At 37.6% G+C, this 14895-nt stretch overlaps 1 protein-coding gene and 1 long non-coding RNA gene across 4 annotated transcripts in view; both read right to left on the bottom strand.

Annotated features, from left to right (window-relative positions):
* The window catches only part of abcc1 (ATP binding cassette subfamily C member 1 (ABCC1 blood group)), a 102815-nt gene that overhangs the window by 33484 nt on the left and 54436 nt on the right, over window positions 1–14895 (bottom strand). For all 3 annotated transcript variants that reach the window (XM_088007962.1, XM_088007961.1, XM_088007960.1), the window contains 5 exons: window positions 13928–14104; window positions 13349–13516; window positions 2800–2974; window positions 2513–2579; window positions 1274–1400 (listed from right to left, as the gene is read on the bottom strand). In XM_088007962.1, the coding sequence (XP_087864088.1) occupies window positions 1274–1400; window positions 2513–2579; window positions 2800–2974; window positions 13349–13516; window positions 13928–14104 (714 nt within the window). The remainder of the gene's footprint in view (window positions 1–1273; window positions 1401–2512; window positions 2580–2799; window positions 2975–13348; window positions 13517–13927; window positions 14105–14895) is intronic.
* On the bottom strand, window positions 9244–13342 carry LOC148157808 (uncharacterized). The gene is made up of 2 exons (XR_015764037.1): window positions 10609–13342; window positions 9244–9676 (listed from the first exon to the last, which is right to left on the bottom strand). It is a non-coding gene; the product is annotated as an uncharacterized LOC148157808 (long non-coding RNA).

The raw sequence follows: 14895 nt of genomic DNA on the forward strand, positions 1-14895 counted from the left end.
TATTTTCTCCCTTTCCCGAGAGAGAAAGGGAGAATTTAACAGGACTCACAGCGAATCAAAGGAACGTCTAAAGAAAGAGGTTTGTTTCACTGTTGCAAAGCCTACTTCTTTTTAAAGAAGGAAATTGTAGACTTTGGAGCTTGGTTGAACTTTCTATGACTACACAATTCAAAAATGTCTGCAGTTTGGAGAGGAGGTTGCGCTAGACTTTTTCGCTGTCTGTCATTTTCATGAACAGTGTCAATAAAAATCCTGTTATAATCTATTTTTACCTATCATTTTTTAAAAAGATAATTATATTTAAATGCATTTCATTTTCATTCTAATATTCAACAAAATGAACAGATAATTCACATTGTGTCATCATCAAACTTTCTCTGTAGTGACAACACTTTTAAAGGTAACATTTTACTAGAAGTCAGCAAGACTCTGAATGCTACCTGATCCCACAAACACTCCCTCAGTTGGTAGAATAATCCTGTAGCAGCGGTTCAGCTGCACGAGTCGAGCTCTAAAGCCTCTTGTCCATATCTCTTTAATGCACAGCTCTCAGATAGCGATGTGAGATTGATTGGAGTGGAGGCGCATGAGAATTTGTTGTGCTCATTACAGTTTAATGAACATCTGTACATTCATTTTCTTTGCTTCCTTAACAAGGTAAGGAAGGGTAAGTTATGTGTTCCTCTATTTCGACTACTAGTACAACGACACAACCTTATTGGGCATTGTCTTTCTCTGTATATTGTAAGGTTATTAAATGGGCCACAGAAGCCCGATCTACCATAAATTTTGGGTCAGACTCAGGCTATGGATCTAAATTCTAGCGACTACTTTCAATGCTTTCAATGAGTAATTTGCTAAAGACAAATCTGTATGTCATGCTCTATTTATGATTTATTAAAACAGTCAGAGGGACTATAGGCTTAATATGAAGAAGAGCCACCCTGTTAAAAATAACATATATTTGTTATCAAAAGTTATTGTGTGAAGTATAAGTACCAGCTTGTTAACTACTCTTTGGGTTAAGTGCCTTGCCAAGCTGGAATTGAAGCTAACACCTTCTGATTGTAAGACAACTACGCTACAGTTGCTGTTGTTAGGAAACAAAGCAGTGTTATATGGAACATGCTGCTGTCAATCTGAGGGTGTACGTACTCCATTTTTATGGTCTAGTAACTTCCAGAAGACTTTTTTACTGTTTCCAAGCATATTATTTTCAATAAAGGATCTAACAATATGTATAAAACATATTGCTGATTTTTACTCTACATACCCGTCCAGTACTGGCCTTGTCAGCTTCGGTCAGCTTCCCCATCTCAGGGTTCTTGGTCTTCTTGTTCAGTTCTCTGGCATCATCAGTCTTATGGGGCTTTTGGGATTCAGTCTTAACAGCCGGCCCACTACCCAGAAAAAGGAGCACACAGGCTCATAATTGTCAAAAAATTCTATATATCATGACAAATGTTTGGTAAAAACAATGTGTCCTAAAGAAAAAAGCAGAATATTGGGGAGATTTAAGGCAGTTTGTGAACTCTGATGTTTACATTCACTTATTATTGAAGAGATGTCATATTCATTTTGGTTGAAACTCAGCTGGATGTTCAAACTAGATAATGAGCCCAAACACACATCAAAAGTGGTTTTAGATTGGATCAGAGCAGGCTAACATGAAGCGTCTGAAGTGGCTTTGACCTCAAACCTATTGAAAAATTGTAAACCAGGTGTAAAAGCTACATCTATTCCAAGATATAATCCAGTTCATATGCACCCTAGCACTTCTGGTAAGAAGAGTGTTTATATATCAAGCCAGAACTTTGTCAAAAGTTTTGACACTTTTTTATTTACTGATGCCTCAAATGTTAAATTATACTGACGGACATTAAAACGAGGATTAAACATTACCGTTTTGCTGCTGCGAAGGAAACTAAACAGGTTGACGGCCAGAGTTGGAGGAACGAGTCTGCAGTTGAGTGCTTAAATGACACGCTGTGAGGCTCATCAATGATGCAGTTACTTCTCTGTATCCTGGTAGTTACCAAAGAGGTGAATATACGACTTTGTAGGCAGGCCTTCTACGTGTAATCATTTCAGTGAATAGCCTCTCTATCACCCTGGATTTTCTGCAGGCAACTTCCTGTATGCAGTCTGAAACTGTCCATGTTGTCAGGGTTCAGGCCCGGTTTTTTTAGAGACGTCTTTCTTCCACCAATGCAATGCTACTCATTTCATTGCTCATTTCCACGGTTTCATAAACTCCATTCCTGAAACAGTATCCTACATGAACTGTGCTCCATTGACCACGTCACCCCGTTCAATACCAGACACAATACAAACTACTCCTCACTTACAAAGCCCTCAGTAACCTCACACCTCAATCCCCCAGATTTCACTGACCATTAAACCTCACTAAAAGGCCAAAATAAAAAGACTTTAATGCCTAAAATGAAATGGATGTAAACCTCAGATCAGAACTGCATATCTAGAGCTTGTCATGTTATCCAGATTCACTCACCCAATAAGAGCAGGTAGATCACCATTTTCTACTGCTTTGGATCCACTCTTTGGTGCAGTTTTAAAATCTAAGACAGAAAGTAAAAATGAAAACTTCGTAATGGAGGGTCTACATCTAAATTAGGCCCTTCTACAGACACTATAGGAAGCATTAAGATTAATAACAGAAATACTATTGAAATACTATTGAAGCCTCCACATGGCAAAATTAGCAACTTTCTCTGGAGAGTAAAATAAATTCCTAGAACTGGCAACTGGAACATGTTGAAATGATGAAATGTTGCTTACCACCATCTTCAGTTTGGTCGACAGTGGCATACGTTCGCAGGAACTCGGCAAAGGCTCCCTCCTGGACCATAAGCTCTTGGTAGGAGCCTACTTCTGTGATCTCCCCGTCTACCATGACCAGGATCAGATCAGTTTGTGGTAGGAAGCTCAAACCATGAGTCACCAGCACACGAGTCTGTACACAAACACATTGTTGCCAATTTATTCTGATGCCTATTAACACAGATGATTTTGCTAAAACTAAAGGAGACAAGAAAGGACACTTCTAATCAGAAGTTTAATCACTGAGGGCACGAATAGCATTTAAATTATGGGCCTTTTGGTCAGTTATTTATTACCACTTATCTTTCAGAGTTGAGTGAATATATAGTAAACAATAGACATACATTTTATAACCAAGAACTGGCTGCAAAAGTTAAAAATTTTTTGAAGATTTTCACAAGTCCAAACAGCTTTAAAAGCGAATTATAAAGAATGACATGTACATTTACATCCTCTAATACTTAGTTAAAAATCCAATATCACAAGGTTTTGCAGTCATCAAAAAGTTTCCATTAAAAATTATGGATGGTATGGGAATGCAGAGGCCTGGCTTCAGCAGGCTTCTGGAAGTAGAGGTCAAAACAGATTTGTACTTCTGAAGAACTTGAAACCGGATAATCAAACCACTTTTCTAGAAGTTCTCAAATTAACACTTCCAAGTTTTTTAAAAAAAATGTCTGGCTAGCAATTTAAAAAGAAACATGCATAGAGCTTTAAAGAAAGATAATATCAATTGTGGATTAGCCTTTTCAAGACTTCGACTTCAAGCCAATGAAGAATTTGTGGACTGAGTTAATCGTCTTCTATTGCATGCTTGCTTAATGTATTGCTGATTATATGCAGTGTTATCCTTAAGGTATTATGTTGCTGTGTTTAAGTTTGCCACATGTCAGAGACTGTGGTTCCAGAACAATTTAATTCAGTGCTGCTAGAATTCATTGGCTCCCTTTTCTGCCAATCTCTTCTCCCTATCTGCCTCCTACTCCCTCACCCATCAGGATTAAAACACACTGGGACAAACCTTGTACTTGGTTTCCTTGGTACAGGAAACCAAGTACAATAAACCAAGTACAAGTGGTTTATCGTTATCTCCCCAGTAGTTTCTCCCATGTTGTTGGTCTGCCTCCCAATTCTACCTTATTCACACTTACCAGTAATCTTTAATCATGCCATTCAGTTGTGATATTTCACCTGATTTGTTGTTCATATATAAGCTCTGGAATTTTAACTGTTCGTGACAGATTTTCTGTTTTCATACCTTGATTCATACTTAGCTCTTTGGTCTGCTCCATACCAGTTTTTCTTGCTTATAAAATGTCTCAATAATTACTCATCAAGGGCCATCTGCGCGTTGGCTCTGTCTCCCCATGTTGTCATATACCCCCTGTATGTGAGCAGCGTGCGCCAGTGTTCTGACTACCTGTGCTACCTCATCAGATTTTCCTACTGCAGCACATCTAGAGAGCTATTTCTATCTGTCGGTGCTACTTTTCAAAAACTGCTACAGTCATGTTTGCATACCAAAGACCTTAGCAGTTAGTGTCAATGTTAAAGACTTACAATTATTATATTTAAGTGACAATTTAAGTGGCGCTTACGTAGCATTTGAAAAAAAAAGTGAATGATGAAAACTTTTTTTAAAGCACCTGAACCACCCCTTTCAAAAATACCTTGTGTAAATGCACTAAAACCCTTCTTGAGAATAGTGTGCCTGTGCTGTTGTATGTCAGTTTGTTGACATTTATACTATGGAAGTGTTCAGTTGTTGTTACCTAGTGGCGGAATTTAGGTACTGCATTTAAGACTCTGCCATTTTTGATGATGTCATTAAAAGCAGAAAACTAAGCATGGTTTTCTCTCAGTAACACTGAAACTTCAATTCAGTTGGTCTTTGAAAGCACTGTTGGTATGCAATTTTGCAATGGATATTTTGTTGATTAAGAGTAATTTAGCCATTTGTAAGAAAGCATTTTTTTAAAATAAAAACTTAGTAACACTTTATTTGAAGGGGTGTGAATAAGACTGACATGACACTGTCATAAACATGACATAACACCTGTCATGAACATCAATAAGTCTTCATGAATATTTATGACTGTTGTCATAAAGCGTCATTTGGTAAATCATGACGTTTTTAATACAAAGTTGACATTATTCAAAATGTCTTTGCTATGACAACTTGACATTAACCAAGAAATCATGATCTGACTTAAATTGGTTATAAAAGTAATTTTAAAAATTAGTTTTATGTAGTAATATTATAAAGCTCTGCCATGTTGTTTAGTCTTAATTTTCTTAATTTAATCGATTCTAAAGTTTTACAGCAAGATGTCTACAAAGCACTTATGAACTTAGCATTTGAAACATTATTTAAGGCTGTTTTTACTCTTGTGCGTGCGAGGACTGAGGCAAATGATACAAGTTTTACGTGTGTGGGGTCGGTTGGACCACATTCCTAAACACAAGTGTTAAGTAGTGCAATACACCATCTCCACCAGTGAGAGGCAGCAGTGCACAAACAGGCGTGCAGTGTGTTGGTGAAGAAGAAATCTTCCATATTGTGGCGAAAAACTAACACAAGTTATAACCGTAGATGCCTCATGGAGCGGGTCGGCCTGTTGCAGCGATACGTAACAGCGTCCGCCATATTGAATGTGGCATCTCTGCCAGTAAGCTAATGCAAATGAATGGACCGAACTTCAGAAAATGCCATTCCACAAAGTATTTTTAGCTAATGTTCATCATCGACCCACTCACATATAAACGTGAATATATTTGGAAATTAAACAATCACCAAAGACAACATTTATGACTTTTCATTATATTTTAATTGTAATTTCTGAATAAAGAAAATAAATGTGAACCTAATACAATTGATTTTGATAAATTGTTTTTATATATACAGTAATCAACATTTATGAACATATGTACACACACACGTCAATATATTAAATAATAGAATATATGTATATATAAAATATATATAATTTATTTATTAGTTAAATAAAAAATATTTTATTATTCAAATAAATAAATAATAATATATATATATATATATATATATACACACACACACACACACACTGCTCAAAAAATAAAGGGAACACTCAAATAACACATCCTAGATCTGAATGAATGAAATATTCTCATTGAATACTTTGTTCTGTACAAAGTTGAATGTGCTGACAACAAAATCACACAAAAATCATCAATGGAAATTAATTTATTAACCAATGGAGGCCTGGATTTGGAGCCACACACAAAATTAAAGTGAAATGTTCCCTTTATTTTTTTTGAGCAGTGTGGGTTAGGATATATATATATATATATATATATATATATATACATTCATATATTTATTCGAATAATAAAATATTTTTTATTTAACTAATAAATAAATTATATATATATATATTTTATATTTTATTATTTAATATATTGACGTGTGTGTGTACATATGTTCATAAATGTTGATTACTGTATATATAAAAACGATTTATCAAAATCAATTGTATTAGGTTCACATTTATTTTCTTTATTCAGAAATTACAATTAAAATATAATGAAAAGTCATAAATGTTGTCTTTGGTGATTGTTTAATTTCCAAATATATTCACGTTTATATGTGGGTCCTAAGGAAAGACCCTTGGAGCTATATAGCCTACCTCATACCATGAGAGACATTGATAAGCACGACATGCCGGCTCAGACGTCGCCCGGCCAAACAAGGTCTGCATCAGGTGCTGGGGAACCAGAGCACCTTGATGAAAAATGGGCTACTGGAACAAGACGGAAATGGGCGAGAGACGAAAACATGGATCTGTTGGAATGCTACTACTCAAGTAACCCTAGTCAGAGGGGCTACATGCAAAGACTGTGGGAGGAATGGTTACTTCGACATCCCCAGTCGACACTAACTGCCAATCAACTGCTCAGTGTTCCAACATCCGCAAACGGCAACTGCTATCACAACTTGAGATTGACGAGGTACAACACAAAGGGGAGGAGCCAGGACGCCAGGTCAGAAGGGAATTAACTACAACTACCCACCCAGAGACTGGGTATGTAGCCCCAGTAATGAACGAACCATCTGAGCTGAACGAGGCAGCAACTGACCTGAGAGAGAGAATCATGGCCTGAATGAACACCAGACAACCCCAACGCAATGAAACGTGCAATGAAAAGATCAATACCCAAGAAGTACAGCCAGATGCCCATACCTGAAGCACTCGAAACTGGCAGGGTACTAACAACAGAGCAGACCCACCAAGGCTGGAGACTGAACAATACTGGAAAGGCATATGGGAAAGGGAGGCGTCCCACAACAGCACCATGGTGGACAGCCCCATGAGCGACTGGCAGCTCAACTGAACCAGCTGCTACAAAATGGGACTCAACCTGAATGGTTAACTGAAGGGCGCACAATCCTGATCCTATCCTTACCCTAACTATCGGCCGATAACCTGTCTCTCACCCGAGACTGCAAAAGCCGACACACCAACCTGTGCACCGCTTGGATTGATTACAAGAAAGCCTATATGACTCAATGCCACACACTTGGATCATTGAATGCTTAGAGATGTACAACATCAATAGGACTCTTAGAGCCTTCATTGCAAACTCAATGGGGCTGTGGAAAACCACCCTTGAAACCAACTGCAAACCACTTACACAAGTGTCCATCAAATGTGGCATATACCAACGAGATGCTCTGTCCCCACTGCTGTTCTGCATAGGCCTGAACCCCCTCAGCCAAATGTCATTCGGACTAGAGAAGTGTGGTCGGATGGTTACAAAGAGAGGGAAGGTACCTGGAAATACCACAAGCAAATGGCAACCTCGATGAGGTCACAAGGAAAGGAGCTACAGCCAAATACCTCCAATGAATAAGGCAAGTCCTGAGAAGCCAGCTCAATGGCAAGAACAAGATCCGTGCAATAAACAGCTATGCCTTACCAGTAATCAGATACCCTGCCGGAATAATTAGCAGGCCAATGGAAGAGATGAAGGCCACAGATGTTAAGACTCGGAAGCTACTAACCATGCATGGAGCAAATCCAGCACCCTGAGACTGTACACAAGCCGTAAGGAAGGAGGCAGAGGACTAGTGAGTGTGAGAGCCACTGTCCAGGATGAAACATCCAAGATCCATAAATACATCAAGGACAAAGCCTCAACGGACGATGTGCTCAGCGAATGTCTCAGACAATGGGGAACAGAGGACGAGGTACTGGAGGAACCATCATGGGAGGACAAGCCCCTACATGGGATGTACCACCGACAAATAACTGAAGTGGCTGATATCAGGAAATCCTACCAATGGCTGGAGAAAGCTGGACTCAAGGACAGCACAGAGGCCCTCATCCTGGCTGCACAGGAACAGGCCCTAAACACCAGAGAAATAGAGGCTCAGATCTACCAAGGTGTAGGTTGTGCAAGGAGGCCTCTGAGACAGTCCAGCACATAACAGCAGGGTGCAAGATGCTGGCAGGGAAAGCGTACATGGAACGACATAACCAAGTGGCGGGCATAGTGTACAGGAACATCTCTGCAGAATATGGACTGGAAGCCCCGAGATCGAAGTTGGGAACACCCCCAAAGGTGGTGGAGAATGACCGAGCTAAGATCCTGTGGGACTTCCAGATCCAGACAGACAAGATGGTAATGGAGAACCAACTCATTGTGGTGGTGGATAAAGAACAGAGGGAAGCTGTTGTGGTGGATCGTAGCAATACCAAGTGACCACAACATCAGGAAAAAGGAGCATGAGAAACTGGAGAAATACCAGGGCCTCAGAGAGGAACTGGAGAAGGCCTGGAAGGTGAAGACCACAGTGCTGCCTGTGGTCATCGGGGCCCTCGGGGCAGTCATCCCCAAACTGGAGCAGTGGCTCAAACAGATCCCAGGAACAACATCAGACATCTCAGTCCAGAAATGTGGAGTTCTAGGCACAGCCAAGATACTGGAGGAGAACCTCAAGCTCCCAGGCCTCTGGTAGAGGACCCGAGCTCAGAGGATGAGAGAGACCACCCACGGAGGGTGAGAGGGGAATTTTTATATATATATATATATATATATATATATATATATATATATATATATATATATATATATATATATATATATATATGTATATAATGTGTGTGTGCATATTTACTGAATGTGGAATATGTGCCAGTAAGGTAATAGAAGTGAATGGACTGAACTTGATAAAGTGCTGTTCTACAAAGTATTTTAAATTAATACCTGCCATTGACACATTTTCTCACACACATTAATATATTTGGCAATCAAAGAAATGACTAAAGTTTAAAGACTAATGTTTCTAACTTTAAAGAGCACAATTTTTTTATTTGATAGAAACGATTGATAATTTTTATGACATTGATGAACAGACACATATTTAGTGTTTTATTAAAGAATATATTTACATAATTCCATAATTTAATGTACATTTAACATTTCAAGACAAGACACAAATAATTTTCCTGTATTTATTTTTTAAACGTTATTGAGAAATGACTTTTGATTTATAAATCAGTCATTGTCAAACATTAAACTACACATTTTTCTTACTTTTTCCAGAGAATTTACAGAATGTCAACTCTGCTATTGGGAGCAAAGAGTGAAAATAATTCCAACAGAGTAAATTATTTTTTATTTCATTATATAAGCTACATTAATACACTAATACTTCAGATTGAGATATTTAAAAATACACAAAAAGTGAAAGAATAAAACATTTATTTATTATACTGGGAACACTGGTCACAGGCAGGGCTGCTGGTCACACTGGGAGAACTCCAATGACTTCTGAGATGTCCTGGTTCACAGACTACAGCCAAGGATAAAAGAGAAATTATCCAAAAGTGTAGTAGAAACTAGAAAATTCCTGCAGAAATGTACAGTCTGAACTTCTGCCAGACAAATATTTGATCAGAATAATTTTGTTCAGCTCCAGTTATTATTCCACTTGTATTAAGAAATAATTATATTGCACTTTATAACAACCAGTCATGTTAACTAGGCATTTGTCTGCCAGTCTACCATTCTGACAGTGTGCAGCAAGGGACATTTTGAAATGGTATTTAAATAAATGCTGGAATATGATGACCTTGTTTTTTGTTTTTGTTCTTTTTTTAAGTGACCACAATGAATTGAGTCATCACCGACTGTCCAGAAGAGATTCACCAAGTTTGAATTCATGAAAAGGCTTTCGCCATGATTAACTATTGCAAGAAGAGCTGTAATTTCTGAGCATTTCTGGACACCTTCAAAGAGCTGCTTCCAGGAAATGAAGACAAGAAGAAGATCTCCTGTTTTCAGAGCATTACAGGAAGACTATTACGAAGGAGATGGCTGACATAATCAAAGCAAAAAATGTTACTGTTGAAAGAACCTATTTTCTTAAGTTAAAGTATAAGTAATTCTGTTTTAGTTTTTCAATCAGCATTTCAGAGTAACAACATACTGACCAGACGTTAAACCCTCTGTTATCTTAGAACAAGTTATCTTTTGTTTTATTCCAATGTACAAAGGGTTTGTTCTACAGTTATGATGGTAGTTATAAGTAGTCCAGTGTGTTTCACTTCATTTGAGGTAAGACTTAATATCAGTGACTTTGTTAGCATAGCATTTGACACTGTAATAACACTTAATGACATCTTCATAACTGTTGCTACTTGTTTCAATTTACTTGATGTTGCTGGGATCAGGCAAAGATGACGCCCGGAGTTGTCTTTGTGAATCAAAATGGGGTTTATTTACCTTAACACAAGAAAACTCAGTCTGTCACACCTGGTGCCTCACGCTCCTCAGCAAACGAAAAACAGAACACTGGCTCGCAAACGGCACGTTCGAGGAACACACATAAAACAGACACATTCAATGACATATAGGAAATATTAGTACAGACGATCAAGGCACAAGACAGACACAAAATAAAGTTCTGAAGGAATTAACTTATTATAATAAAACAATTTGGGTGGGGTACCTGTGAACTACACTGCTCAAAAAAATAAAGGGAACACTTAAACAACACAATATAACTCCAAGTAAATCAAACTTCTGTGAAATCAAACTGTCCACTTAGGAAGCAAAACTGATTGACAATCAATTTCACCTGCTGTTGTGCACATTCAACTTTGTACAGAAGAAAGTATTCAATGAGAATATTTCATTCATTCAGATCTAGGATGTGTTATTTGAGTGTTCCCTTTATTTTTTTGAGCAGTATATAATAAACATGAACAGTAAAATAAATAAACTAATAAATTCAGTGCATCTCACATTGAGGTAAAAGCTAATATTAATGGCACTATTTTCATAACTGTTATTACTTGTTTTACTTAATGACACTGTAATAACACTTAATGACATATTTATAACTGGTGCTATTTGTTCCACTTCAGTTGATGTAAAAGAAATCGTTAATGAGTCTGTTATTAAATCATTTTACAGTGTAATAAAGCTTAATGAAATCTTTATTGCTTGTCCTGCTAGCTTTGCTTTATTAAATATTAATCATTGTTTTGTTAAAGCTTTTGCTAGTGTAATAATTAAATCATTATGACTACTATTGTGACAAATTTATGTCAGATCATGATTTCTTGGTTAATGACAAGATGTCATAACAAAAACATTTTGAATAATGTCAACTTTGTATTAAAAGTGTCATAATTTACCGAATGACACTTTATGACAACAGTCATAACTATTAATGAAGACTTATTGATGTTCATGACAGGTGTTATGTCATGTTTATGACAGTGTCATGTCAGTCTTATTCAAAGCCCTTCAAATAAAGTGTTACCAAAAACTTTTACAGCCTTGACCTAAATATTTTCTCTGGAGCAAATTTATTGTACATTTAAGTGCTGTATTGTTTGCTACTGTGTACTATTTCTGAAAGTTTGTGTGTTCATTTCTCAGTTTTACCCTACTCAAACTTGCTTCAGTAAAGAGTCTTTGTAAGCCCTCTTGTCTGTGTGGTCATTTTGGAGAAGAGTTTTTCTGAATGTCGACTCCAACAAGGCGATGGAGGTTGAGGACACGACAGCGCCCGTTTTAGTATGTAACGCTGGTACATTTAGATGCACTAAAACCCCATATTTGAATCCTACCTTCATAAAATAGACATGGTAGCACATGTTGATCTACCATAACTCCATCAAAATATCCTACTTGGTAAATATGTGGGTAGCACATTTACTAAAGCAGATTCCTTCATTTGGATATTGTTATAAAATATAGAGGTAGCACATGTTGATCACTAAAACTCCATCAGAATATCTTACCTGGTAAATGTGTGGGTAGCTCATATTGGTACATTAAGACAGTGCATAAGAATATCTAAAAGAGTAATATTTAAATATTAAAAATATTTTAAATACAGAGGTGTTTGTAAGACTGAAAGAGTATCAGAAAGGGGAACATGTTTTTATTGAAATTAAATTAAACACAGACATTTACAAAAATACAGATCCCTGCAAAAGTTGTATGGCAGTCTTTATCCAATGCAGTGCAGCCAAAACATGTCCATCGAACTGCGCAAGTCACTGTGCACCTGAAATGATAGGGTATGCTTAATATAAAATGATATTACGCTGTAGACATACACAGATACAATTCAGCATAATATCACTAAACATGCTCTATTTAGCACAGTTTAATTTAATTTAATTTCATTTTTTTTATTAAACTAAAATATTTTAAAGTGTAACGACAAAATAGCCCACAGAAACAATGTAATAGATCCTGATTCATGTGGTTGATGCCAAGCAATGTCTTTTGTGTTCACAGTATACAGCATAGTAACAACACTGCAGACGGCAAACTGAAGCCATTTACAAATATGCTGTCTCTTATCTAAACTTAAAACATTAAGTAATACAGCATCTTAAGGAAAGCCAGGAATAAAATAAATTAAATAAAGCTTACCTTTATCTTTGATGAAATAAAACAGACAAAACGAAACCTCCATGGGTAGGACATATAGATAAGAAATCTGCTGAGTAAACAATATGACGTAGCATCGATGTGTGCATGTGCCTTACCACCAGGCAGGACAGATTGATGGGTAGCACAGATAGTTAGAACACCGGTTATGGGCTGGGAACATACTGATGGAGAAGTGCAGACTGATGTAAAACCACAACACTGGAAAAAGTTCTGGTATGCAGTGAATGCTGGAAAAAAGTACCGATACATTCAAAGATAAAATTTAGGGAGTTTTCACACCTAGAATCGGCTCCATTAGGGACAAAAATGGCAACATTTGCTACATTTTTCAGCTGGTGCAGTTTGCTTTCACATTGCAATGTGCCAAACCACAAACCAAGCGCTTGGAAATCCCTGTTCTGTCACGCGCCTGTGGTAGCACTGCACGAACAACAAATGAAGGAAAAGAAACCTTTACAGGGAACCTATAAAGAAAACATGAGCACTTCCTTCTTCATGAAATGTAAACAAAAATGGAGTGGGCTCAGATTCAGGTTGGTTCACCCACCTTGTCCCTCAGTATGCCCCGTGGGCCAATGACATAATCGAAGATGTGCTTTCCAACATGAGCATCAACAGCAGACAGTGGGTCATCCAGCAAGTATACAGCACGGTCACAGTACACTGCTCTGGCCAGGCTCACCCGTTGCTTCTGGCCACCAGACAGATTCACTCCCTAAACACAGAATGGGTAAGGAACTGAAATGAAAACATCTCAGAGGCTACACAGAATTAATTACTTTTGGCTTTGGCATCACATAGAAAAAATGTTACTGCTTATCTATGGAATCAGCTCCAGAATGAGCTACGTTAAAAATCTTTAACTGAGCAAATGCCTAATATTTCAGATAGTCAAAACAGCTGAATGAGTACATCCCTGATATTCCTGCAGATATTTAAGTATATTTTTTCATGGGACAACAATGACAAAAATGACACTTTGACATAATGAAAAGTAGTCTGTGTGCAGCATATGTAACTGTGTAAATTTATTCTATATAACTATATATACAGCCATTAGTGTCTAAATACTATATACTATGTTATGTTATAGTGATTAATGGACAGACGGATCCTCAGTCAATACCTTCTCTCCAATCTCCGTCTCATCCCCAGCAGGGAGAATCTCCAGGTCTGGCTGGAGAGCACACACTTCCACCACATGGTTGTACCAGTCCTCCCTCCTCTTCTGACCAAACATGATGTTTTCTTTTAGTGTGGAGTTCTGGATCCAGGCCTGCTGTGGAACGTAGGCCACAGAACCCTGAAGGCAACATAAATGTACACAGATTCATATTAAATCATCTCATTTTCAGATTAAATTTCACATTATTATTTCAGACAACAACCTTCGCTTTAAACCCAGGACATCATATATAGTGCTTTACACATTTTTACACAGTCACATTACAATCACAAACCTACTTTATTTTACTATTTACTTTTTCCAACAGCTTTTATCAAAAATCCTGAAAAGCGGCATGTGAAGCGTTCATCCAGGCAAGGCAGGAGAATTCTACGAAACTCTTGAGCTTTCTGATACTATATGTTCTGCTCTATGGGTGAAATTTACTAGTCAGTCTACCTTCTGCCCTACACTTATGCAAACGGTTGGCCCATATGAGTTTACTGTTGAAACACATAGCTAGACTCTCTAAACTCTTAATGAAAAAGATTTTTCTGGGCCCAATGAGGAGATGGAGTCTTATGGAACAGATCCCTGTTGTTTAAGCTTGGTGCCACCTCAGATCTGCGTAGAGATTCTGTTGCATTCTGATGGTGAAATCATCAGAATGCAACAAATAGTTCTTCTTAGTCCCAAAACATGCCTTATTTTCATGAGGCGTGTGATAATGATGGAGCAAAAACAAGAGCCTAGGTGGATGTTCCTTAAGGATAGTTCATCGGTAAATGTTCACATATCAATTCTGGTGCCATACCTGGTCAAAAACCCCTGTTATATCCATGGGAGCAACACACTTCATTACTTCTGTCAATAGTGTTCAGAACTGTAAGAATATCGGCTGTACTGAGGTATAGCCTGATTATCAGATA

The sequence above is a fragment of the Poecilia mexicana genome, unplaced genomic scaffold, assembly GCF_051168715.1.
Source record: "Poecilia mexicana isolate PSO_F unplaced genomic scaffold, ASM5116871v1 scaffold_8, whole genome shotgun sequence".
NCBI lineage: Eukaryota > Metazoa > Chordata > Actinopteri > Cyprinodontiformes > Poeciliidae > Poecilia > Poecilia mexicana.